At 41.3% G+C, this 25,729-nt stretch overlaps 1 protein-coding gene across 2 annotated transcripts in view; it reads left to right on the top strand.

The window, feature by feature from the left end:
* Dnajc13 (DnaJ heat shock protein family (Hsp40) member C13) overlaps positions 1-25,729 on the top strand; it is a 122,541-nt gene that overhangs the window by 88,962 nt on the left and 7,850 nt on the right. For both annotated transcript variants that reach the window (XR_009056975.1, XM_057766478.1), the window contains exons 37-54: positions 1,087-1,271; positions 1,645-1,719; positions 3,045-3,164; positions 3,908-4,087; positions 4,814-4,981; positions 6,065-6,178; positions 6,966-7,082; positions 8,204-8,381; positions 10,396-10,487; positions 11,843-11,942; positions 14,404-14,478; positions 14,812-14,924; positions 17,822-17,991; positions 18,111-18,153; positions 18,550-18,723; positions 19,623-19,802; positions 20,047-20,187; positions 21,992-22,135. Coding sequence is in view for 1 of the 2 variants with exons in the window: in XM_057766478.1 (XP_057622461.1) it covers positions 1,087-1,271; positions 1,645-1,719; positions 3,045-3,164; positions 3,908-4,087; positions 4,814-4,981; positions 6,065-6,178; positions 6,966-7,082; positions 8,204-8,381; positions 10,396-10,487; positions 11,843-11,942; positions 14,404-14,478; positions 14,812-14,924; positions 17,822-17,991; positions 18,111-18,153; positions 18,550-18,723; positions 19,623-19,802; positions 20,047-20,187; positions 21,992-22,135 (2,369 nt within the window). In the remaining variant the exon portion in view is untranslated. The remainder of the gene's footprint in view (positions 1-1,086; positions 1,272-1,644; positions 1,720-3,044; positions 3,165-3,907; positions 4,088-4,813; positions 4,982-6,064; positions 6,179-6,965; positions 7,083-8,203; positions 8,382-10,395; positions 10,488-11,842; positions 11,943-14,403; positions 14,479-14,811; positions 14,925-17,821; positions 17,992-18,110; positions 18,154-18,549; positions 18,724-19,622; positions 19,803-20,046; positions 20,188-21,991; positions 22,136-25,729) is intronic.

The raw sequence follows: 25,729 nt of genomic DNA, 5'->3' as shown, positions 1-25,729 counted from the left end.
ACAGCTGAGAAATTAACAAGTGAATCAATTGAGGAGAGCTATGATCAGCATACTTGTATGTGACTTGAAGAGAACATGTACATAAACATCTTAGTTAAATGGCTTCTAGAACTAAGAATAAGGGTACAAGTGTATCTCAACACCCCCCACACACATACATGCATATATACACGTTTGCTTTTTTCTTCTTAAGCCATCTTAAAACAGTATAATTTAGAGCAGATAGATTTTGATTAGCTTCAAAATACAAAAACACTTTATTCTTATTTCAAGTGAAATTACAGAGTACTTAAGAATATCATGGCCAAGGGGGCAGGGAAGTGGCTCAGAGGCTAAAAGCACTGACTACACTTCCACCCACAAGACCTAGGTTCAGTTGCCATCACCCACGTGGCAGTCACAGCTATCCATAACTCCAGCTCCAGGGGATCCAGTGCCCTCTTCTGGCCTCCAAGTGATGTACAAGTGATACATAAATACAGACAAAAACCTCATAAACATAAAAAATTAAATATATATCATAACTGATTATTTGCATATTTTTGCCTTATTTAATAGTTTTTAAAAAACAAACTGGATTTTAAAATTCTTACTGTGTATCTGTAGATGACAGCTTTTACCTCTGAGTGTAATTATCAAAACAGAACTAGGTAAATAGGTAATACATTTTTTTTGATGTTTCTGCTAGCAATTTATATTTCAGGATTTGTAAATGTTTAAAACAAATAGTAAAATAGAGCAAGGAGCCTATTCTTAGAAACTGATCACACAGTTCTCATTTATACTCCTTAAGAAAAATGTGTTCTGAGTGCCACTGTGATTACAGGAGCACTTGCTGTGTCTTGCTGAATGTAATCAGGTGAAAAATTACAGAGGTCACATGGGTGAAAGCAGATACTCTGATAAATCAGTTTTCTCCATGCCAAGTGCAGTTAATTTACCAAAAAATACTATAGTTCACCACAAGATTTCACTGAAAAGGAAAGGTAAATTAGGACCTTTCCTTTAGCATACAGAGTGTTTTATTTTTGAGGTACCGTAACTGAATCATGATGTGACTTTAACACTGTCCTTCTGTTATTTCAGAGTTACAGCCTTATAAATATGCAGGATACCCCATGCTAATTAGGACCATAACAATGGAGACTTCAGATGACCTACTTTTCTCAAAAGAGTCACCACTGTTGCCTGCTGCTGCAGAGCTGGCTTTCCACACAGTCAACTGCTCAGCCCTCAATGCTGAAGAGCTCAGAAGAGAGAACGGGTTAGAGGTAATAGGCACGATCCTCGGGCTTATCTTAAGGCACACTAAGTGGTTCTTGACAGTTCAGAATCTCTCCGTACAGGTGCATTGGGTACAGCTTTTTCTTTTCCTTTATTTCACCAGATAGCACATTTTATAGCAGGAGTCAGAGTACTGAGTTCAGAGGTGGAAGGTAATGTTACTTATAAAGTAGTTCCTGGGACGCTTTAAAAAAATCAGTACACCATGCAATCCTTTGTTTACTTGTTTATGTAACAAATGTCAATTGAGTAAGTGTTAATCTATAACGTTAAAAGGTTGTGTGATCTTATCCATGCTGGAAGAGGCTTTTTACATTCAAGTCCAAGTGGAGACCTAATGGCATACTTCTTCCTTGATAGGTGTTACAGGAGGCATTTAGTCGCTGCGTGGCTGTCCTGAATCGCTCCAGTAAACCAAGGGACATGTCAGTGCAGGTGAGGCTAAATGGTATGTTAGGTGGTGGTTCAGACACCAACTGGGGTGCTTCTTAAAACTGCCTTCCCCCTTACTCAGTTTCTCAGTGTAGGATAGGGTAGATGATGTGATTCTCAAGCAGGTTTGCAGGCAAGGCTGGTGCAGCTGGTCATATTGTAAGAACACCACTAAAAGTCCTCACTGCAGTAAGATTTTCTCTCTCTCTCTCTCTCTCTCTCTCTCTCTCTCTCTCTCTCTCGTTTTTTTTTTTTTTTTTCTTGAGATGGGGTTTGTGTAACAGCTCTGGTTGCTCTGGAACTTGCTCTGTAGACCAGACTGGCCTTGAACTCACAGAGATCCACCTACCTCTGCCTTCCAAGTGCTAAGATTAAAGGTGTGTGTTATCACCATCCAGTACCTTTCTCTTTTTAAAAAAGGTGGACAGCCATGTGCTGGCCCTTTAGGTTTCCATCACCAGCTTCAAACACTCATCATTTCTGTCATTCTTGTTTCAGTTACCTCTGCACCTCTCTAGTTTCCTCCTCTGTCCTCCTCACAGTATATTCAGAGACTGTTGTTTGTCAAGGTTGAAATAACTTGATTCTTTAACAGAAACCCATCATGAATTCACTAAATTATAGAGCATAGCTTTTTATGTGACCCTTTCTTTCCTTAGGCATAGACTAAATAAGTTGAGTACTGGCTCTGAGTTGAAGCTGCTGTGTTGAAGTGGCTTGTATGAAAAGAATTTTTGATATCCTGCCATATTAAGCACAAAAATACCTTAACTAAGAGTCTCATGAGCTTTTTTAAAATAAAAGTTAAATGGATATTTAAGTCATTAAGTTTACATTCTCTGTTATTTAATATTTTTTAAATTTATTGTTTATTTTTCATAGCACTTTTAATGTTTTTTAAAAAATAAAACTATTTTTGCCAGGCAGTGGTGGCACATGCCTTTAATCCCAGCACTTGGAAGCAGAGTCAGGCAGATCTCTGAGTTAGAGGCCAGCCTGGTCTACAAGAGCTAGTTCCAGGACAGGCTCCAAAACTACAGAGAAACCTTGTCTCAAAAAACAAACAAACAAAAAAAAAAAAAAACCTATTCTTATAGCTCAGTGGTAGCACAAAAACAAGCCGTGGTGTGTTTGTTCATAGTATGCTGACCTTTTCATCTATAAGAAATCTTAAGATTTCCCCTAATTTAATTGAAAAGTCCTGTTTTTAATTTTGGAGCATTGTGTACAACGTTAAGTATTGCTCACATCTGTGCAGATTTGTTTTCTGTCATGTCTTTCATAATGAGTACATGTGTGATTGCTTCTGTCTCTTGTGCTGCCTGTAGGTGTGCGGACACATAAGCAGATGCTATAGCGTGGCTGCGCAGTTTGAAGAGTGCCGGGAGAAGATCACAGAAATGCCCGGCATCATCAAGGACCTCTGCCGGGTGCTGTATTTTGGCAAGGTATGGCTCACACCTTACAGGGTATAATTACTGTAGGTTTTCTTTTCAAACAATGAGTGCTTGATTTATAGCCACGTGTTTACCCAAAACTATTTCTAAGTAAATTGCTCATATCTTTTAAGTATTTGTCTAGAAACATTGCTATAAACAATGGGTTTCATCTTATTCTGGCCCACAAAAAGTAAGAATGTAGTGACATAGCTAGAAGTGAGTCTCAGTTTCTAAGGAAGGAAAGAGAGAAGATGAGACTAAAATCTTCTAGGGCAGGACATTGTAGAACCTGTGATGTGGTCACTGCTTACTGTGAGGGCTTCTGAGAAGTAAGAACATGCTGACTCCCTCCCAACCTGGAACCGCCAAGAGAATCCAGCTCTGAAGATGCTATGACTGATAGGGAAGAGACTTGAGTTATGCTGAATAGAAAGGATGGAGGTGCTGATCTTGGTTGAGACAGCTGGGACTGGGGTCCTGATCAGATTCCTCAGCTTCTTCTGGTTGGTGCTTTCTGAAGGCTTAGGAGGAACAAGGCTGTTGGTGTAAAGCTCAGATCTCTGATTGTACTAGCAGTTTTGCTGTTGTTCCTTTATTGTTTTTACATGAAAGTTGAGAAAACTGATCTCTGAGTCTTTGCACTCGGTAAGATATTTTATAAGAAAAGATAGCTGACTGGGCATGTGTTACTAGTTGGTTTCTCTTGGCAGTGTTTTTCACCCTGCAAGTCAGTGTTGTTGTTTTCCTTGCAGAGTATCCCACGGGTGGCCGCCCTTGCAGTGGAATGTGTCAGTTCTTTTGCGGTAGACTTCTGGTTACAGACACATCTATTTCAGGCTGGAATTTTATGGCATCTACTTGGTTATCTGTTTAACTATGACTATACATTGGAAGAGAGTGGCATTCAGAAAAACGAAGAAACCAACCAGCAGGTAACTTTACCCCAATCCCAAATCATCGGGAAGCAAAGCTTAAGCCATTTAGAGGTGCTGTTTCAAGATGGCTGTTGACTGCTCCATAAGCTGGCACACGTTCTTTAATTGTAACCCAGAGTGACTTCAAAATCACTCCATAGCCCAGACCATCCTGTCACCTAGACTATCTTCCATCTTCCGGCTCTCCAGTGCAGGGATGGGTTTTATTTATGTGTAAGGGATTTAAGGCAAGGGAATTGAAGGAATGGAAATCGTATAATGTTTTCTTAGTTACTCAGTCAACTTTATGATTTCAGAATTATATAATAGGGAAGTATAAAAACGTATCAGGCTCTTGGAACTAGATTTTCCTAGCACCTTTGTATTTGTCTGATTTTTAAAGTTTTTTCTTCTATTTCTTGGTTCATATTTATTGTCATTTATTGCTCATATTCCCAGCATGTGCATCTAGCAGTTAGGTCTCCCTGTCTCTTCCTCTCACCCCACTTCCAGGTGATTCTGTAGGACAGATAAGTATGTCAGTGCTAAGGGGTTTCCCTATTTAAAAACAAAATAAATCTGGAATGTATAAGTTCTATGGTGCTGATGTTGGTATGCCTGTGCCAGCTGTTTCCTTGCTGATCATTAAAATATTTCTATACAGTATTGACACCATAAAGCTATTTGTGTCACTTATGTAAGGAAACATACCTACTTTAATGTCTTATTTTATATATATAACAGGAAGTGGCCAACAGTCTTGCCAAACTCAGTGTCCATGCTCTGAGTCGACTTGGTGGGTATTTACTTGATGACCAAGCAACCCCAGAAAATCCAACTGTAAGGAAGAGTTTGGCTGGCATGCTGACACCCTACATTGCTAGAAAGCTAGCTGTGGCTAGTGCTACTGAGGTAAGGACTACAGCAGAAAGCTGGGTTTGTGAATAATGCAAAATCCTTTAAGTTCTAAAGGAACAGGATAATCCCGATTGCTCTGGGAAACCTGAAAATTGAATATTCACTTGCTTGTTCTCTTAGCCAAGAAAGTGAGTGTATTGTGGGTTTATGGCAATGACAACAGACCTTGGAGTCTAACTTCTGGGACAGAGAATTAGCTTCATGTTTCTCAACTACAGAGCCTACCATTATTCTTAACCAGCCTTGAATCACAAAGGGCTAGGACAAGAGAATGAATTTGCAGTGATGTATCCAGTCAGGAACTAAGTTTGTTTAGATGTTTGTTGTAAGTTATAGCTATTCTTGGTCAAGGTTGGAATGCTGAAAATAAACCCATGCAGCCCACACCCTCCACACACATGCATTTTCATCAGTTCATGGTGAATAAGTACTACTCAGCTCCCACTTCCATGTGTGCCCTCTTTGGTGAGTGTCACTGAGAACCAGGCTAGGAAAACAGCATTGAAATGATATGGGGCCATTCTCAGACACGGTCGACTTCCTTTCTGGCCTAGAGCTCTGGAAATGAGGAATGGAAACATTTTTCATTCAAACACTTGAGGTGTGGAATATGTGTTTACAGTTGAAGAGAGCCAAATGGAAACATCAGCCTGCAGAGCTCCTCAGCTGTAGCCTGAGTCAGGGTGTGCACAGGAAATCCACCTGGTGCACAGGTGCCCATCCCCCATTTTCCTTTGGGGTGTGCTTCATAGAGACGTAGATTTTGTTTCGAGCATATGTATGTGCAGAAAGTATGGTGTGTATTTAGAAATACTTACTAACTAGATACTTAGGGTACTGGGGTTTCCACCAAACAGAAGACTGAGGAGTTGATTGAAATCAGGCTCAGATTTCACCCCTAGTCTCACATTGACTGGCGTAAGACCTGTGACAAATAACGTCTGCTTTTGTAGCCTTGGTTTTCCTTACTGCAAGATGGAGGGCATCAACAAGCTTGTCAGACTTACAGAGGTACCAACTGCAATCTGATACTCAAAGCTCCATGAATGTGACTTAACAGTAATACTGTCTTCCTAGATTCTGAAGATGCTTAACAGCAACACAGAGAACCCTTATCTGATGTGGAACAATTCTACAAGAGCGGAACTGCTTGAATTTCTTGAGTCACAACAAGAAAATATGATTAAAAAGGTATGTTAGTGTTTTATATGCTCCTAGGTGACAGGTCTTGAAACAAAATGTGCTATTTACCTCTTAGTTGGCCCATTTTAAGGATAGCCTGGTGTTGTACAAGATAGTACTTTAGGGTGTTAGAGAGATGGTTCAGCAGTTGGGAGTACACACCGCTCTTCCAGAGGATCTCAGTTTTATTTCCAACCCCTATAAGCCTGCTCATAATTCCTGTAACTCCAACACCAAAGATACCTGGACTCACCTGTGCAGTCCCACGCATGCAGACACATAATTAAAAATATTAAAAACAAATCTTTAAAATACTACATTGGAATTTTCTTGTTGTTATTACTTTCGTACAGCTAGCAAAGTGTTGCTCATGATGAACTGATTTTCCTGTCAGTTCATGCTTCCATTATCAAAACTGACATTTCCTCTTATTCCCACCTTCTAATGGAGAAGCTCGTATGCACTAGGAGAATCGGGTGCTTTAATCAATATATTTATTACTTGTCACTCCTAGTCCGCGTGTGTCATAGCCTGCTTTCTATTGCCAATTCTTAATTCTTGACTCACCCTAGTGACCTTCTGAGACTTCAGAATGAGTCCTGATAGTCTTAGTAGAAGTAAAACGCCCTGCTGCCACTGAGCCGATCCGGCAGTATACTACCCACGTACATCACAGTGCACTTGCCCTCTCTCGGGTGAGAGTGGATTTCCTGAAGTATTCTGTGCATTATTAAGCAAAACAGGGTAGATTTACAAATGACATTTACATCTAACAATCTTTTTTCTTTTTTTAAAGGGTGATTGTGACAAAACTTACGGGGCAGAATTTGTCTACAGTGACCATGCCAAAGAACTGATTGTGGGCGAGATTTTTGTTAGAGTATATAATGAAGTCCCAACTTTTCAGCTAGAGGTAAGTGCTTGGCTTTTAATTTTATCTGATGCCTGTGATAATATTTACTGAGAACTACTACTGACTTATTCAAGTTGTACAATTTGGAATTAATACCTCTTTATTTGCTGAGACCATTATATGTTGTCCTGGTACGAGCATCTTCATCTAGATCAGTGGTTCTCAACCTTTGGGTCATGACCCTTTTGGAGTGGTCAAACAACTCTTTCACAGGGGTTGCATATTAGATACTTGCATTACAGTTTATAGCAGTAACAAGATTACAGTTATGAAGTAGCATTAAAATAATTTTATGGTTGGGGTCACCACAACATGAGGAATAAAGGGTCACAACATTGGAAAGGTTGAGAAGTACTGCTCTAGATTGTTGAAGAATTGAGTTTCATGAAGCTCATAAAACAACCACTTGTTTCTTATCTGTCCCTTGTATTTGCTGCTTTAGGGGAAAGGCAAAATTTTGTTGTTGAGTGACTTGTAAAGAGAAGTGAATCATACCATGTGTGTATATGGATGTGTGCAGACATATGTGAAATAGGGTCTCTCTTTGTGGTCCAGGCTGGCCTTAAATTCAAACTTCTCTTGACTTAGCCTCCCAAGTAGCTATGATTACAGACATTCATTACCAAGGTGGGTTAGAAATAATGCTTTGTTTTAGAATTTGCTCCTGAAATTGGAATTTACCAAATTAGTGTGTATTATTATTTACAGAATAATATATTTAACTAGTTAGTCAGCAAAATGAGTTAACTGATTAGAACAGACCCTTGGAAAGCTGGCCTCTGAATTTCTGTTGCAACTGTAAGTAATTTTTGTATTCTAAAAATACAATTTAATTGTAAAAAGTCACAGATGTTCTTACTTAGATTAGTAAAGGGATCAGATATCCTAATCTTAACATTGTACCAAGATACTGGTGAAAGTGTGTAAGATCTCAGAAAGTTAGGTAAATTTTAATTGGTTTTGATTTTCCCATTCCTTTATGCATAGCTATATGCATTTGTATTCACAGTTCAATCACATTCATTCAGTTTCTTGAGGTTTTTGTTTCTTTTGCTCTTAAAATTTTCAGGATAAGTTATTATGATAGCTCGCACATTTATATATTTGTGTGCTTGGCTTAGGTTCCAAAAGAATTTGCTGCAAGTCTCTTGGATTACATAGGCTCTCAGGCCCAGTACCTCCACACGTTCATGGCCATCACTCATACTGCAAAAGTGGAGTCAGAGCAGCATGGGGACCGCTTACCGAGAGTAGAAATGGCTCTGGAGGCTCTGAGAAATGTCATCAAATACAACCCAGGTATGTGATTGCACCATTGATTCATAGCACCATTAGAACAACCAGAGAGTTCCAAAACACTCTGAATTTTATTGTGGGGACTCAGGGAAAGCTCACACTTGGGTCTTTGCTACATGTGATATAATAATAAATAGAGGTGACGCCATACTGTCTCCGAAGGCTAGAAGAGAGTTCAAGGAGGTACTGTGTTTAGAAGAATTCATGATTAAGGAAAAGTAAATTGAAATAGCACCATTTGTTACTGTGGATTTTCATATTACTGTTACAAATTGGCATGTCATGTATATGTGCTTGAATATTTATTAGATGATCTAAGTGTTGTCTCTTTTGTCCTCAATGCAGTATTATTTGCATATGGACACTCATATTTTCTGAAAATTGTCTGAAGTTTTAAAAAGGGTGAGATTTCTTCTCTTAAATGTCTTTCAAAGGACATTAAAAAATGTCCAGATGACCACATCCTAGCTGCCTGGATCTAGGCTGTAACAGTGCAGGTAAAATGATGTTAACCTAGCACAGCCTTCATTTCTAACCTCTGCCAGCAGAGGGAGACCCTGAAACCGCACAGATTTAAAAAATTGAATTTTTTTTTCTTCTTTTTTAAATTATTTATTTTTATTTTATATATATATTGGTGTTTTGCCTGCATGTATGCCCTTGTGAGGATGTTGGATCCCCTGAAACTGGAGTTAGAAACAGTTCTGAGCTTCCATGTGGGTGCTGGGAATTGAACCTGGGTCCTCTGGAAAAGCAGACAGTGCTCTTAACCACTGAGCTATCCTCCCCACCCCCAGTTTAAATTTCTTTAAAGTATTTATTTACCCTGTTCAGTGACTATTGAAATGCTATTAAAAATTTTAACTTTTTGGTATTTGCCAAAATTTTGTTCAAATAACCAGTAGCAGTATTAGTAAAATTATTTAGTCACAGGGTACATTGACTTTTAAAACCCAGAGAATACATCATTCTGTATTGTTTGAGGTCGTCATAAATGCTACTGGTGTTTTGAGGCACAATGAAGCTTCAACACAGGACGTCTGTGGGTTGCAGCTGGTAAAGACCTGAGGAGGCTGCGTGGGAACTCGGCTTTGAGTCCACCCCTGCAGTTCTCATGTTAGGACTGTGCGCGCTCCTTTCCTGCATTCCATTGATTAGTTGGCACAGTTCTTACCTATTAATATGTGGTTTACAACTGAATTTAAAAGTAGCTTATTGAATGTTTTCAGACTTATAGGGGACAAAGGCATCAAGGACCTCAAAAGATGACACATTATACTCTTTTATGGGTTTGTAGCAGAAGGAAGGGTGTGCTGAGCGAAATCCTCTGTTCTGTGTTTTGCTTGAATAACAACAGTGCTAGCAGATATATCGAATTAGGACTGAAATGGGTAGGATTGAAAACATTCTTCTCTTCTAAGAATCGCTGATGTATGCATATCAAATTGTTTCTGATGTTGCTTTTAAGCTGCAGAATTCTGTCCCAGTTTTAATTAAAGACTAAATGATGTCAGATTCTCCCAAAGTACAGTTGTGTTGAGGGGGTAATCCTAAAATCTAGACACAATTGTCCAATCTTTCAACATTGCACAGCATCATCATCTAATGAGTAATTGTTACCCCCTCAAACCAACCACACCCCACAGTGCTTTGAGTCAGTTTACATTGTGTTGGGCTGCGATCATATGTGCCCTGAGGCTCGTGCCACTTTTGGGCTGTAGGTTGGAGAATATTGGTAGAGGTAATGAGTAAAATTACCTTCTATTTAGGATTCTTGAGTTGTGTTTGGACTGATTATTTGAATTTTTTCTTGTTTTTAGCCTGGGACTAGAGGTAGGCATGTAAGCAAACTAAAAAATCTCTAATATTCTGTTCTTTGCTGCTTAACACCCTGTGCACCTTCCAGATACTCCTCAGAGTTTCAGAGATAAGATTCACAGCAAATAACAGTGTGTTTTCCAAAGGCCTACAAGTGTATCTCTTGTAAATAATATAACTACTTGTTCTCATTCCCTAGGTTCTGAAAGCGAATGCATTGGGCACTTTAAGTTAATATTTTCTCTGCTCCGAGTCCATGGAGCTGGTCAAGTGCAGCAGCTGGCTTTGGAGGTAAAGCTGTTTTATACTAGGGGGCCACACCTCCTACCACTTACTGTCAGTGCTTTGAGACTTGATCAGCCACTGTCTAAAGTTGATGAAAATCTGTGTGCTATATTCATTTTGTCTATTGCCTCAAATTTGTGTATTTTTCAAGTTGAATTGATGTAATTATTAACATAACTTTAAAGAGCAAATGCTGGACACTGTTGTTCAAGGCAGTTCTGTGGTTGTTGGCATGCATCAGGGCCTGGATATATTGTAGAGTGCCACGTGGAGTGTGTTAGAGACTAGGCTTTACTGGAAAGTTCCGTAACCACAGATCAGCAAGAAGAGAAGGCAGTTCCCTGTCTTGGTGCCCACAGAAAGATGTGTTATGACCGGGACACCTCCTGAGGATCAACCTTACCTCTTTCCCATTAAATTGTTCCTCCTCCTTGTACACCTAGCACAAAAATAACCGTTTTAGCAAGACTTGCAGACCCCTTGGTAAAAGGTTATAGAAGACACATCGCAAACCCTTGGGTGGTAAGGGTACCAGAGAATTTGGAGCCCTTTCTCCAAAAGAACGAAACTATTAGTGCCACAGGATGCTGTTTGGTTGCAGCTATTGACATGATAAGGAAACCCCTGATCATGGTCATACTTGTTGAGGCAATTCAAAGTAAGAGCTTGCGGTCATCTTCAGATGGCCCTGTCATTAGAACACATGATTTATTACCCAAAACACCACTTTCAACCTTGCAGGAGAAGGTACAAAAATAGCTTTAAAAAACAAAAAACACTGTGTAATGTGTGCTAAGATTACCTTTTGGTTTGTCATATTCTTAGTAGAATAGTATTCGTTAAATTCATCAGAAAGCATTAACAAGCATGTTCTTTGCATTAAGAAACACGCCTTACTGTTTACTTCCTTCAGGAATCTTGTAACTTTTAAATTGAACATTATCAGATCTAGAGTACAGTGTTCTGGAATGCTGAACCTGGTTCGAGTGACATCAGTCTTTCATTGCATACAGCAACGGCTAGACTTGACAGAGCTTTACTTTGAAAGAAGAGTGCACCAATTTCTCTATAATAGAGGCTAAAGCAGTCTGTTATGTTAGCTACTAAGGACATTTACTTCCTAAAGCAAGAGAAAGTTGTGAGAAAGACTGGTCCCCCAACTGCCCCCCATTTGTGATCACAGTTCTGGAAGGCATTCAGATAGAAGGTTCCTCAAATAATCAAATTAGCAATAGCCAATCTTTTGAAATTAAACTCTTCTAAAAATTTTGTCTTCCAAACATTTTTATCACTTTTGTAAAACCATCACTTCATTTAATTTAGGACCAAAATTATTTAATATCCTGTTGATTAATTTTCAGGTTGTGAATATAGTGACATCCAACCAAGACTGTGTCAATAATATTGCAGAATCCATGGTTTTGTCCAATTTGTTGGCTCTTCTACATTCATTGCCATCAAGTAGGTATATGTACAGATGGAATTTTGGAAACCACAGCATAATAGCTGATAGGGGACAGTAGATCACGGTTGATACAAAACTTGAGACATGTCATTCATGTTGAGTTTTAGAATATTTAAAGTAGTACCATATTAGATTTGTTTTTCTAATTATGTTTTGTATAAATGAATGAAATTATGTTGTTTCCCATATAAAAGTAGAAAGTTGGGGAATGAGAGAAGTCTAAAACCCAAGCAAAATACCTGGAAATGTGAGTTTGTTGAGCATAGTCTTGGTCTGAGTAACTAAAATGTGCTGGTATTCCATAATGTATTATAATTGAAAGGTCTTGGGTACTAGAAGGTATGTGTAAGGTAGTGGTGATTGCTTTGCACTTAGTCCTGTGCCCTTTATCTTTTACTGATTTGATTCCAATAGAGATATTACCACTAAGGTGATGGTGATACTGCAGTCTGATTCTGATACAGCCTGTACTGATGCAGGTTCTTTGAAAGCAGTACAGTTGTCCACTGTAATAGTTGGTCATTGTGCTGGTCTAGCCTTAAGATTGTTTTGTGGGAGGAAGGTCATTGAGGTTTTGACCAATTATAGTCTAGCTTCAATCACAAAACCAATACTGAGATACGTCCCTCGTCCGCTTCACTAACTTCTGAATGGTGTACAGACCTTAGTTCAACCTCTCTTCAATCTTGAAAGTAGGGCCCTCCTTAGTCATCTTTAGTAGAGTTGCATTTTTCTTGAATAGTGTTTTTTTTTTTAATTATTAAAAATTTCCACCTCCTCCCATTTCCCTCCCACTTCCCCACTCCTCTTCCCCTCCCTCTCCAGTCCTAAGAGAAGTCAGGGTACCCTGCTCTGTGGGAAGTCCAAGGCCCTCCCCCCTCCATCCAGGTCTAGGAAGATATGCATCCAAACAGATTAGGCTCCCCAAAAGCCAATGCATGCAGTAGAATCAAAACCTGGTGCCATTATCATTGGCTTCTCAGTCAGCTCCCATTGTCAGTCACATTCAGAGAGTCCGGTTTGATCACATACTCATTCAGTCCCAGTCCAGCTGGCCTTGGTGAGCTCCCATTAGATCAGTCACACAGTCTCAGTGGGTGGACGCACCCCTCACGGTCCTGACTTCCTTGCTCATGTTCTCCCTCCTTCTGCTCTTCATCTGGACCTTGGGAGCTCAGTCCAGTGCTCAATGTGGGTCTCTGTCTCTATCTCCTTCCACTGCCGGATGAAGGTTCTATGGTGATATTCAAGATATTCACCAGTGTATGTTTTCTTTAGAATAAATAACAAACCTGGAATAGCTCTTTCAAATGGCAGTACTCAGGAATCACAAGCAGATCGATCTCTGTGAGTTCCAAGCCATCCAAGGTTACATTGTTAGATCCTGTCCCCCAGCCCCCAAAAAGGAAAAAGGCAAACCTTAAGAAGCTATTTGCAGATTTTTGTTGTCATACCTTATAAGCTTATGTGACTTTTACTTTTCTTTTTCAAACTTTGTAAGACTTACTGCAAAACAAAACTGGTTGGTAAAGTAAAATATGACATAAATCATAGTTTCAAAATATAAATTTAGGAGCTAGAGAGATGGCACAACAGTTCAGAGCGCTGACTGCCCTTGCAGAGGACCCAGGTTCAGTTCCCAGCACTCATATCTCAACTCACAACTCCAGTTCCAGGGGATCCAGCACACTCTCTTCTGACCTCTGGGCACCAGGCACAAATGTGGTGCACAGACATCCATGCGGGCAAAACGTTAATATACACAAATAACCTTTAAAAAGACAAAGTGAAAAGTTATCACTGCTTCATTTATATAGTATAGCCAGCACTTTACTCTTACAAGTAAAATAGCCTGCATTTAGATAATTCAACCGACTCTAAGGGGTGTCGCTGTTATTTTTAGTCTCAGCCCAGTGCTTGTCAGCCTCCCCTTTGTCAACTCTTCCTTCTTTTAGCCTCTTGTCTGTCATTCCTACTTAACTCTGAAGGAGCCAAGTCTGTTAGTTCAGTGTACTTACACAGCATGCAGCTATGGCTGAGGAGTGCAACACCAGTTTACAGTTGTTCTTCCTCCTGCTTCCCTAAGATGCTAACAACAGGTAGACATCTTAGGTGCCTAGTAGGGTGTTCTCTGGATGGAAAGAAATGATGATTTGGGTCATGGAGAAAACAGTTAGTTGGTAGGAAGCTAGTATGTAGCATAGTGGTCATGAATGTGGACTTGAGAGGGACGGAAAACCAGCTATACCAGCAACTCACTCTGAGACCTTCGGGTTGAATGTTCTGGGCCTCAGCTTCATCACAGCACAGCCATAACAACACTTGTCCTGCTGGCTACTGTGAGGGGGGAATCTGATACATTACGGGACATCTGGCTAAGGGTCTGGCACAAGCTGATGCCCTGTAAATGTGAGCTAAGGAGTTGATGCATTCCTTGACATGTCTTTTGCTCTACAGGCCGACAGCTTGTTCTAGAGACTCTCTATGCTTTGGCATCGAATACAAAGATAATCAAAGAAGCCATGGCAAAGGGTAATGTACACAACTCTTTCTCCTCCATCTAGCTCAGTGAGCCATCCTTCACCTTGAGCTGCCTCACAGTCTGCTGATGTAGAATGCACTGAAGTGTTAAGAGTTCTTAAAATTAAGACAGCTAGCCAGGCATTGTGGTGGCCCTGTTCCCAGCTACATAAGGCTGTGACAGGAGAACTGTTTAAAATAGTGGAACTTCATTGAAAGATAGACAGACAGAGAGATGAAGGTATAAGATGCGGTAAGTTGGAGTTAGGTGAAGTGAATAGAAATTGCTTGTGAGAAAAGTCGCTTTCTGCGTGGAAGCATTGCTTATTTTTCTTTCTTTCATAGGAGCTTTGATTTATTTACTGGATATGTTCTGCAATTCAACACATCCACAGGTTCGGTCCCAGACAGCAGAACTTTTTGCTAAAATGACAGCAGATAAACTAATAGGTCCAAAGGTGAGCATAAAATATCAGTTACTCAGGTAATTATTTCATGACATTTGATTTTATGTCTGCTTGGGATGGCAAAGACAGGAAGTGCTTTTCTGTGGAAGCTGGGGTTGTTGCTCTATGTCAGGGAAGCCTGTGCTGAAACTTGGAAGGCTCAAGAGAGTGGAACAAGGTGATTGCTGTTTATCTCACTTGAAGAGAAAGGGCAGGGCTGGGGGGAAGGTTCAGTGTGTAAGAGTGCTAGTTGTGCAACAAAAAGACCTAAATTCAAATCTCTAACTCCCTGATGAAAAGAAGGACGAGGCCTTGTGTGCCTGTAACCTCAGCATGGGGAACAGGGAAGGAGATCTCACAAGTGCTTAGCTTGTCTGTGATAGGAAGCAGCCTGGAAGCAGCACTGTTGCAGTGAAGTGTTGATGTGCAACAGATGTGGTATAGGCTAAGCCGCTGTCCAGCCCTGCCCTGGGCAGCTGAGGAGCACAGACATAGCACTGGAGGGTTAGGGGGAAGTCAGGTGTGCACACAGGTTAGGGTCAAGTTAAATTCTGAGCACTGGAAAGGCTCTAACTTGAAACTACTGCTTACAAATGAAAAAATGGGCCATCATCCCACTTCTGAACAGATCACCACTCTGAGACTCAAGGAATAATACTATTATGTATAGTGGGACCAATAACTTAATATGCCCGTGGCAGACTAGATTACAGAAATTTAGAATGGAGAAGACTCAGTAGGTTAAGATAGTTTATCTAAGTAAAATTAAAGTTTGCTTTTGAATCAGTTTACTAGCATAACTCTGCTTAAATCTGACACATCGGAAACCCATCTGCCTGGCCAATAGATGGCTTCTACGCAGTCTTACAAATAGAGCTACAGCAAGCATCTACCAGTGGGCATACTGTGTTCGGTGCTGGAGTGCTTACCCAGCAGACACAAACTCGGGGTATGAGCTCCCAGCACTCCAGGAAGAGAGTGGGGTATGACCTCCCAGCACTCCAGGAAGAGACTGGTATAACGGTTTGCTTACAGAGAACCTGTTCCTCCAAATTCATGAGAACAGTTCAGTTTGGGCTTTAAGCCTTGAAATATTTTAAAATATAAGGTAAGTTATTTGGAGTTTAAGAAAAAAAAACACAGATCCTAGACTATAATAAAGCAGTTTTAAACCTATCAGCTATTTCTGCCATAAATTCACATAGAACAATGCCAAGATTGTTAGATGCTGACTAATAGTGAGAAGGACTCGACTGGGTTTCTAACTAAATGTCCTCCAGAAGATGTTTGTTTTTAGAACTTTGAAAAGCTCAAGTGATGGGAAAGCTAACAGGCCAAGTGGCCTGGGGTGGCGGGTGGCAGTATGGCCTGTGATCTGAACTCTTGCTTTATGGATCTCAGCCCTGGGCTGTGAACTTAGTTTATGACACAGTGTAACTTGTCTCCGGACCTAAATGTCTTTAGATTCACAGAGAGGAAGTTAAAGTCTTTAACTCCTACTTTAGCTTCGAGCACTTCTTGGAGCTGTGGTTTCTGAGCTTTGAGAATGTGCTGTTGGGGGTGGGGCACAGTGTGGCAGTCTGACAGTAAAGAAGGGTTCTTACACTCGGGAGACTGATGGCCAAGAAGAGCAGTGAGCTCAGCCACTTTTGGAAGGGAATAGCTTGTGGCATGATGTTTCTGCACTCAGGAGTATAAACAGAAGTAAGCCTAAGTCTGGGAAGGTCTTGTTCATTGCATTTACTGAATAAGAAATAGCCTCCTGTAGGGCCTCGGCACCATTGCTTCCTTCACTCTAGATGGCTGGCTGACCGTGAATGGGCTGGCATTAGTCATTTGGGGAGTGTCCTGGCGTGTAACTGTCATTGCTTTAGTTCATTGGCTGTTAGAAGTTAAAGCTCAATCTATGACCAATAGTACAGAACTTTTGGCATTTGTGTGTGCACATATGTGTGTGCTGTGTGACTGTGTGTCTACTGACTTCATGTATGGTCATAGAATAAGCATCTCTGTGTCAGGAGTCAAGAAAATACCTAGCAAGTGAAGTTTCCACAAGACAAGATTTGAGCACAGTTTGACATGGAAGGAAAATGTGTCTTCCCAGCCCTCATTTCCCCTTTGCCCTTGTGCCTACCTCTAATTTTCAGATGTTTTATGCACTGGATCTTCATGTGTGTGGTGTGTCTTGGGTGGGGTTTATGCTTGGGACTGAACACATAGCTTCCTCTGTCTGAGCTGACACCAACCCCTGTGTTTCAAAACTACCATTAAAGTTCTTTTTTGATAAACACAGTATGCCCTAAAATATGATGGAGCAAAACAAATGCACTTAGATTACTTGTTGGGCATAAAGATGCACTGTGGAAAAGTTAGTTTGTGGGAGTATAAAGGCAGAGGGATGCGGAACAGGCCAACTGAGGGTTGTACTGCACATAATGAACCTGTTCAAAGCGTTCTGGAAACTTCACACAAGGACTTCTGAATTTTTTTCTTGGGTGGATCTGTTGGTTGGTTGGTCTTTCTGTTTTGAGACAGTGTCTCACACTAGTCCAGGCTGGCCTGAGCTCCCTATGCCTTGAACTACAGCCAGTCCTCTGGCCTCAGCCTCCTGAGTGCCGGAATGGCAGGCCTGAGGTACCACACCCAACTTGAGTTCTTTCAGGTTTCTTAACTAAAGGGAGCAGAGAAGAAACTAGATATAAATAAGTATGGCAGGTCATGGACTTGTAAGATTACTTTCTCATTAATCCAGATTTATCTCTTCTGCTTTTTCAGGTCTTTTAGGGAACTGTTATTAGGTCTCACTCATAGCACAGATTGCACTGCTGTTCTGTCTTAGGAAACTTGGAAGAACGTGTCAAATATTGATGTTTCCAGTGGCCCTTAAAACTCTGAACTTCCTCCCCTAGGTTCGAATCACATTAATGAAATTTCTGCCCAGTGTGTTCATGGATGCCATGAGAGACAACCCTGAAGCTGCTGTGCATATATTTGAGGGGACTCATGAAAATCCAGAGCTGATCTGGAATGACAGTTCCAGGGACAAGGTGTCTACAACTGTGAGAGAGATGATGCTAGAGTAAGTAAAGATGGACTCCCAGGGATGGGCGTGGTCCTGCTCTGTCTGTCCCCTTTCCAACACTTGTTCTGAAGGTTAATTTTGACTAAACTTTAATGTTCTTACCCCCCCTCCCCAAGGCACTTTAAAAACCAACGGGATAACCCTGATGTGAACTGGAAGGTAAACTACACTTTTACTTTATAAGGCTTTTTGTTTTGTATTTTTGTTGTTGGTTTGTTTTTGTTTTTAATTCATGTTAAATCAGTTTGTCAGCCTTTAGCTGTTGATTACTCCATTGTTAAGACATGTTGGACATGACCACAGAAGGCCAGGCTTCAAACAGATGTAAAAGTTGTAATACTTACACTAGAACTAAATGATAGTGACTTCTTTTGTAGGCTCCATTAAGAGGAAATGTCAATTATTATAATTTTATTGTGTTTAAAACAGTTGTAACTAATGACTATCTTTGTACTAGTTTATTGTGTGCAGATTTCATTGTCTTATGTTTCTGACTTCCCAGAGGAATGATGATGTAAGATGACTCACCCATGATTCCTTCTCCTCTCTCTAAAGTTGCCTGAAGATTTTGCTGTGCTGTTTGGAGAAGCAGAAGGTGAACTCGCTGTTGGAGGAGTTTTCTTGAGAATCTTTATTGCACAGCCAGCTTGGGTGCTAAGAAAACCCAGAGAATTTCTTATTGCATTGTTAGAAAAATTAACTGAGCTCCTAGAGAAGAACAATCCACATGTAAGCATCAGTCATCAACAAAACACTTGAAAGAGTTTGCTGAATATACCAGTTACTTTTCCCTCAAGACCATGTTCTCACTGAACGGGGGAATCGGATCCAGGGCTAGGGCTTTACCTAACATGTACATGGCTCAGAGTTTGAGCTCCCGTACTGCTTGAAAACAAAATCTCAGAATAGCAGCTGCCTTTGAATTCAGATGTGCATGGTGTGTGTGTGTGTGTGCTCGCGCGTGCGCACACATGCATGCATGAGTGTATTGGGGGGTGCGTGTGCGTGCGTGTTTGTGTGTGTGTGTTTGCAAGCCGTGATCATCTATATGAAGACCATAATGGTCATCAGATATATTAAATAGAGGTTAAACATTTCAGAAAATAGAAAGTCTTAGGTGCTCTAAAATCAGAACCCTTTAAATATCACAGTGATGCCCAAACTCAGGTAGGAATGTCTGTGTAAATATTCTTAGATCTGAGACACTTCTGAATTGAAACATTTTGAGTAAGGTATTGTTGGCCTATAATAGGACTTTTCCTAGAACTGGAAGAAACATCAGCTAACAACTCCTGAATTCCTTTGAATTCTTGCGGCTGACTCACAGTAGCATGTGTGTAACCCTGCCTTAAATTGTCATATAGTCATTTAGGTATTATCTTTTACCTCTGTCATAAAAACACAGTGTACCTGGTCCAGTGAAGTATGTGATGGCACATTCTCAGTTCCTTAGGTTTGTGCCTTTTGTCAAAGAAAAAGAAAGTTTGCTGCTCTGTTGGGGTGTGTGAATTAGATTCAGGTGTCAGCTTGAATCTCTAGTTTTGAACAACAAATGTTTTTAGTCTATTTAAGAGTTTTTTAAGTGCTTTGTGATTTATTTGGCCTGGCATTTTATTTGTTCTTCCCAGGGAGAGACTCTGGAAACCCTGACGATGGCCACAGTTTGTCTCTTCAGTGCACAGCCTCAGCTGGCAGATCAAGTCCCACCGTTGGGACATCTTCCCAAAGTTCTCCAGGCGATGAATCACAGGAATAATGCCATCCCCAAGAGTGCTATTCGTGTTGTTCACGCCTTGTCTGACAATGAGGTATTAATAAATCCTCAGGAGCCCAGGACTCCAGAGTTTTATCTGTGTCCACTTGACGACACTTCGGAGTGTCAGTCCCTGTCTCCTGTGTGCCTTTGTCTATCAGTTTCAGTGATTAGTAGAGATGGAACTTACTCTCTCTTAAACAGAAAAGTGGGTTTTAAATTGCATTTTATTACTGTGGAACTTACCTTATTGTGTATAACATTCTACTCTACAACTGTCCTTGTTTGGGGCATCTCAGCTGTGTGTTCGAGCCATGGCATCTTTGGAGACCATTGGCCCACTGATGAATGGAATGAAAAAGCGAGCGGATACTATTGGTCTGGCCTGTGAAGCAATTAATCGAATGTTCCAGAAAGAACAGAATGAATTAGTGGCACAGGTAAGTGACTCTCCATGAGCACTGTTTCAAGAAAGCAGACAGGCCAGACAGGTGCTCTGTGGCTGTGGTCTTAGGTCTTTGTGAGTGTCCTGAAGTTAAAGTCTCACCAGCTTTTCTCCCTTCTCCCCTCCCCTCCCTTCCCCTCCTTTCCCCTCCCATCTTCCCCCCTCCTCCCTTACCCCCCCCCCCCCCCGCAGTCATCCTTAGCTTCTTTGTAAAAGTTACTTTGGGCTCTGTTCATTTGTAGTATTTTTTGAGTCATGTGAGATTTTATTCTTCTCATAGAGACCACTCACCTGGTAGAAATCAGACTTGGTAGATATTGGTGTACCAGACACTGAAAGGAAAAAGTAAACTCAGACAAAAGTGAGTTTTCTTGTTCTGGGTGTAAATACCACGTAATCTCACCTTTGTGGCCGTGCTTCTGGAAACAAAGACTGTTTAGTTACCAGAGGCTAGGGTGGGAAATGGGTGGAAGGCTTTAGTTTGTGGGTCTGTTGCACTGTGGTGACTGCAGCCGAGTGCACATATAAGAATAAATTTAAATGCCCTCATTATAAAAGATACTTGAAGCCATAATTTTGTTCATTAGCTTGATATTTTACATTGTCTTAGTGTTTGTATTGTTGTGGAGAGACACTGTGACCACAGCAACTCTTATAAAGGAAAACATTTAAATTGGGGCTAGCTTACAGTTCAGGGGTTTAATCTGTTTTTATCCTGGTGGGTGGTGTGCAGGCAGACATAGTGCTGGAGAAGGAACTGAGAGTCCTACATCTTGATTCACAGCAACAGGAAGTGAACTGTATCACACTGGGTGTAGCTTGTGCATAAGAGACTTAAAAGCCCACCCCCATGGTTAACACTTCCTTTGACAAGGCCACACCTACTCCAGCAAAGCCACACCTCCTAATAGTGCCACTCCCATTTTCTTTTAAGCCATCAGATACACCATCACATTACTTTGTATCCCATAAAAAATATAAAAATAATCGAAAACTTCTCAGTTACCTTTTATCTTCTAAGTCTTTGGTGGCAAACCTTGCTAGATGACAAAGTGACATCTGGCTGTCTATAAACTGAAGACAAACCCCTACACCTGTACCTGGGCATCTGTTTCTCCTGACCTCTCCCTTCAGCTTCTTCTTCACCCAGCCCTCCACCCTCAGTAAACAGAGGTACAGAGTGGGTGTAGAGGAGGTTGTGAATCTACTGCTGGTGGCTCATCTGAAGTGACTCTAACATCGGGTTCATCTCACTAAGTCGTTAGGTGGACAGGGTGTACACACCTCCCTGGATTCTGTGGAAGTGATAGCATGTTATTTAGCTCTTTCGGGGTGCTAACTAAGTGATGACTGCAGAGAGCGGTGCTCTAGGAAGATACAAAAGGCAGCCAGGTCCTTCAAGGCTGCTGCCTATTAGAGTGACGCCTTTAGCCACAGTGGCTCAGAGCTTGGCTGTGTCCCTCCTGGGTCCAGATGCAGGTTCCATAACGCCCAGCTCTGTGGTGTACACTTGTTTCTTTTCCCTTAGGCACTGATTTTCTTATCTGAAATAATAATTGTATCTTCATTCAGTGTTAGGAAGATTACATAATTGGTGCATAACATTTAGAATGGTTGGTAGAACTGAATCAAAATCACTTTATATAAGAATGCTGTTTCCGTTTGATACTAAAATAAAAATCTGCATCTGCATTGAAATGCTGAGAACAGGTTGTCTTACTTACTGTAGATAAGATCCTAGTGGTGAAATTACATCTTCAGTAGCTGGTGTATAACATCTTCATTGTGCTTTATTCCAGGCTCTGAAAGCAGAATTGGTCCCATACCTCTTAAAGTTGCTTGAAGGCATAGGCCTTGAAAACATAGACAGTCCTGCCGCTACTAAGGCCCAGATTGTTAAAGCTCTCAAGGCAATGACTCGAAGTCTGCAGTATGGAGAACAGGTGAGTCTTTAAGAAGCACCCTTATGTTCCCTACTAAGGAGTATGTTCAAAGTCACGGTCTTGGCTGTGGATGATCTGGGAACCTGTATTTGAGTCCTCAAACCAGTGTGGCCAGTGTTCACATAACTGCTTCACAGCTGCAGAAAAAGCACAGGCTTGTGTCCAGCATGCATGCAGGGGGGTTCTTTTTCTGTGTAGTAACAGTATGTTCTCTATTTCAAGAAAACCACTAAAAGTCTAAGCGTAGATGAATTTGGAACACTTAGTATAGAATCAGATACCATTGAAAAGATCTGAACATCGTTTTAAATTATTAGTGCTTGAAAGGTGCTAGTTTCTTTTCCCTTTGCAGAGTGGCTGTGCAGTAATGTATTTCAAGTGCACATACACTGATTTCAGACCTCTTAAGGGATCTACTTTTCATCTTAGCTTTTAATTTATTTCATTTTAACAAGGGGTGTGTGTGTGTGAGTGCGCGCGCACATGTATGCATAAGTACATACATGCCAAAACTCATGTGTGGATGTCTTTTGATAATTTGCAGGAATCTATTCTCTCCTTACACTATATAGGTCCTGAAGATTGAATTCAGGTTGGCAAGCTCAGCAGAAGGCACCTTATCCACTGAGCATCTCTCCAGCCCCCGTTTTTGTTGCTTCTAAAGCGTTTTGGTTTGGTTTGGGTTTAGGGCGGGAAGGGTTGTTTTCAAGACAGGCTTTATCTGTGTAACAGTACTGACTATCCTGGAACTCACTCTGTATACCAGGCTGGCCATGAACTCACTGAGATCCTCCTGCCTCTGCCTCCCAAGTGCTGGGATTAAAGGCGTGCGCCACCACCGCCTAGCCACCTGTTTTCTTTATTGAAGTGACATCTGTATAGCGAGTTAGTTTTTTTTCTTGTTGCTGTGACAAATTACTCTGGCTCACAGTTCAAGGTGCATCGTGGTCAGGAAGTTCGGGTGGTAGGAGTGGAGTATTCTGGCTCACACAGACCAGGTCCATCGTGGCTGAGAATCAGGGTGGCATGAGCTTAAAGCAGCTGGGCACACCACATTCACAGTCAAAGCACAGAGTGAGAACTATCTGCTGCTGCTCAATGACCTTTTCCCCTTGGCGTCCAGGGTCCCACTAGGGGATGGCGCCACACCCAGTGAACAGGTCTTCGCATGGCAGTTAAGGCATTCAAGGCAGTTTTCCACAGGCATGCCCAGGAGCCCATCTACAACTCGTTCTTGATTCTGTCAAGTCAACAGTTGACACCAACCATTTAAACTCCAGCCCTTGCCAACTTGCCATGCAGACACGTCATTTTTTAAGCCATAACCATCCGCCATTTATCCTTGGAGATTCATGACCATGTTATTACATGAAACACACTCAGTCCAACTTTTTAAAGTCCCATGGTCATCAACAGTTTCAACACTTGAAAATTCTTAAAGGCTCTCCCTGTGTGTTTCTATAAAAGTAGAAGCAAGTTACATGCATAAGTCACAAAAGAGAGCAATCAGGCCAAAGCAAGGTAACATTTCTAGCATAGTGAGTACTAAAACTCAGCTCTGTTGTACCTCTGAGGCTTGTCGTATGATGTGCTGTGCTTCAGAGAGCTTATGTAGCCCCACCCTCTATACCTACAGCTTTCCCATGGGTCCAGGAGCTCCACTGCGGCTTAGATTCTGCTCTCGTAGGCTCCCAGGGACTCTTCAAGGACTCCCACCTAAGGACCTTGTCTGGCTTCAGGTGCCCTGTGGCTTTCATAAATCTTGTCTCTTTCGTGTGTTAAAAACCAGTACTATGTAGATGGTGTTCCCAGGTTCTGCCACCAGCTCAGGAGGGTCCCACCCCCAGGAACATAGCTGTATCGGTCTCTGTTTTGACCCTGAGGTCAAAACACTTCCAGATAGGTGTTTTTAAGGAACAGGAAACCTCTTTAGTGTAGGTTCCCTTCTTCTAAATGGTTCTGGTTCTTCACAGGATAGACCTCTGGGGGGTAGAGTGTTGTCCCAGTACAGCATGGGAAATTTCTGTTCAGTGGTGCTAACTTCTTTAGCATCAGCCTGAATGTTCTCCTGGCTTTGGAGTTTCCTGTGCCATACATATTAGTCTGTTATCTTTAAACTAAAGTACACTTCACCCAAGTTCAGAGTATATGGACAGAATTGGGCCAAATTCACACAGATGCCCTCTAGCCCAGTTCCTGAGAGAGTCCTTGTTCTCCCCCAGAAAGCACAAGAGCCAGGCGCCAACTATACCTAATTTCTAGTCTCCTGCCAGAATATCCCATTATGCTCTCTTTTCAGAAGTGAAGGGTTTTCTAGACCAAACCTCCAAACTCTTCCAGATTCCTCCTGCAAGCCATTTCCAGAGAAGTCTGGGATCTACATGCTCAGAGCAGATCTTCCTGCCTCAATTCAGGCAATTTAGACAGTGCCCCTCAGTCATAGCACGGTTAGTCTAGGTCAGTGGTCCTCAACAGGGTCATAACCATCAGAAAACACACATTTCCGATGGTCTTGGGAACCCCTAGCCCTTAAATTTATTCTTGTTGCTGCTTCATAATGGTAGTTTTGCCACTCAGCAGTGTCTACGTTCCTAGGACCATCAGAAGTATGTGTTTTCCAGTGGCCGAACCCCATAGGTTGAAAGCTGCTAGAGTCTTTCAAGTTGATAATGCTAACCATCAAACAGAACATGAAGTTAACTATAGTGAACAACAAATTGGCCTTTCTCACCTTAGCACCACTGTGATAATCTCACCCTGCCTAGCTCCTGAGCACATTACCCCTGCGGCTGGTAATTTACTCTATCCCACAGCCCCAGCCATACAGCCACCACTCTGTTTCCGACATGTGGGTCTGTGTGTTACACATATTTCGTTTTTGCACTGAGAATGACCCATGTTGTGAGTGTATTAAATGTTTTCATTTCTTTGTATGTTTAAATTTTCCATTGTGTGTAATTGCTACAGTTTGTCCATCACTGTTCAGTAGGGGTTTGGGTCATTTCTGTGTGCAAATGTTAATTTTGTGCTTAAATATACTTTATTAAACTTTCCTCTAGTGAAATTAGACCTCTGTGTTTCAAGAAAAGAAACATTTTTGATGAGGGCTGATGAGAAGCCAAGGACAATGGCACTGGGTTTTGATCCTACTTGATGTTCTGGCTTTGTGGGAGCCTAGCCAGTTTGGATGCTCACCTTCCTAGACCTGGATAGAGAGGGGAGGACCTTGGACTTTCCACAGGGCAGGGAACCCTGACTGCTCTTTGGACTGGAGAGGGAAGGGGAGAGGAGTGGGGGGAGGGAGAGAGAAGGGGGAGGAGGGGGAGGGAAATGGGAGGCTGGGAGGAGGCGGAAATTTTTTTTTTTTCAATTAAAGAAAAAAAAAACCCTAACTGGCAAAACACCAGAGGACAGGTTTTTATTTAGACCACACTGCTGATGTCCTGGTCTCAAACATAACTACTGCAAATGAAACATGTAACATTCTGACATTTAATAATTTTATTTCTTTAGAAACCATCAACAGAGAAAAGGCTTTTTATAAAAAATCAACTTCAAGATGTTGAAGACCCATATTGATAAGAACTAGGAAAA

This window comes from Chionomys nivalis, chromosome 4 (genome assembly GCF_950005125.1).
Source record: "Chionomys nivalis chromosome 4, mChiNiv1.1, whole genome shotgun sequence".
Classification (NCBI taxonomy): domain Eukaryota; kingdom Metazoa; phylum Chordata; class Mammalia; order Rodentia; family Cricetidae; genus Chionomys; species Chionomys nivalis.
The sequence above is the reverse complement of the archived record's forward strand: the minus strand, read 5'-3'. Positions and strand labels throughout refer to the sequence as shown.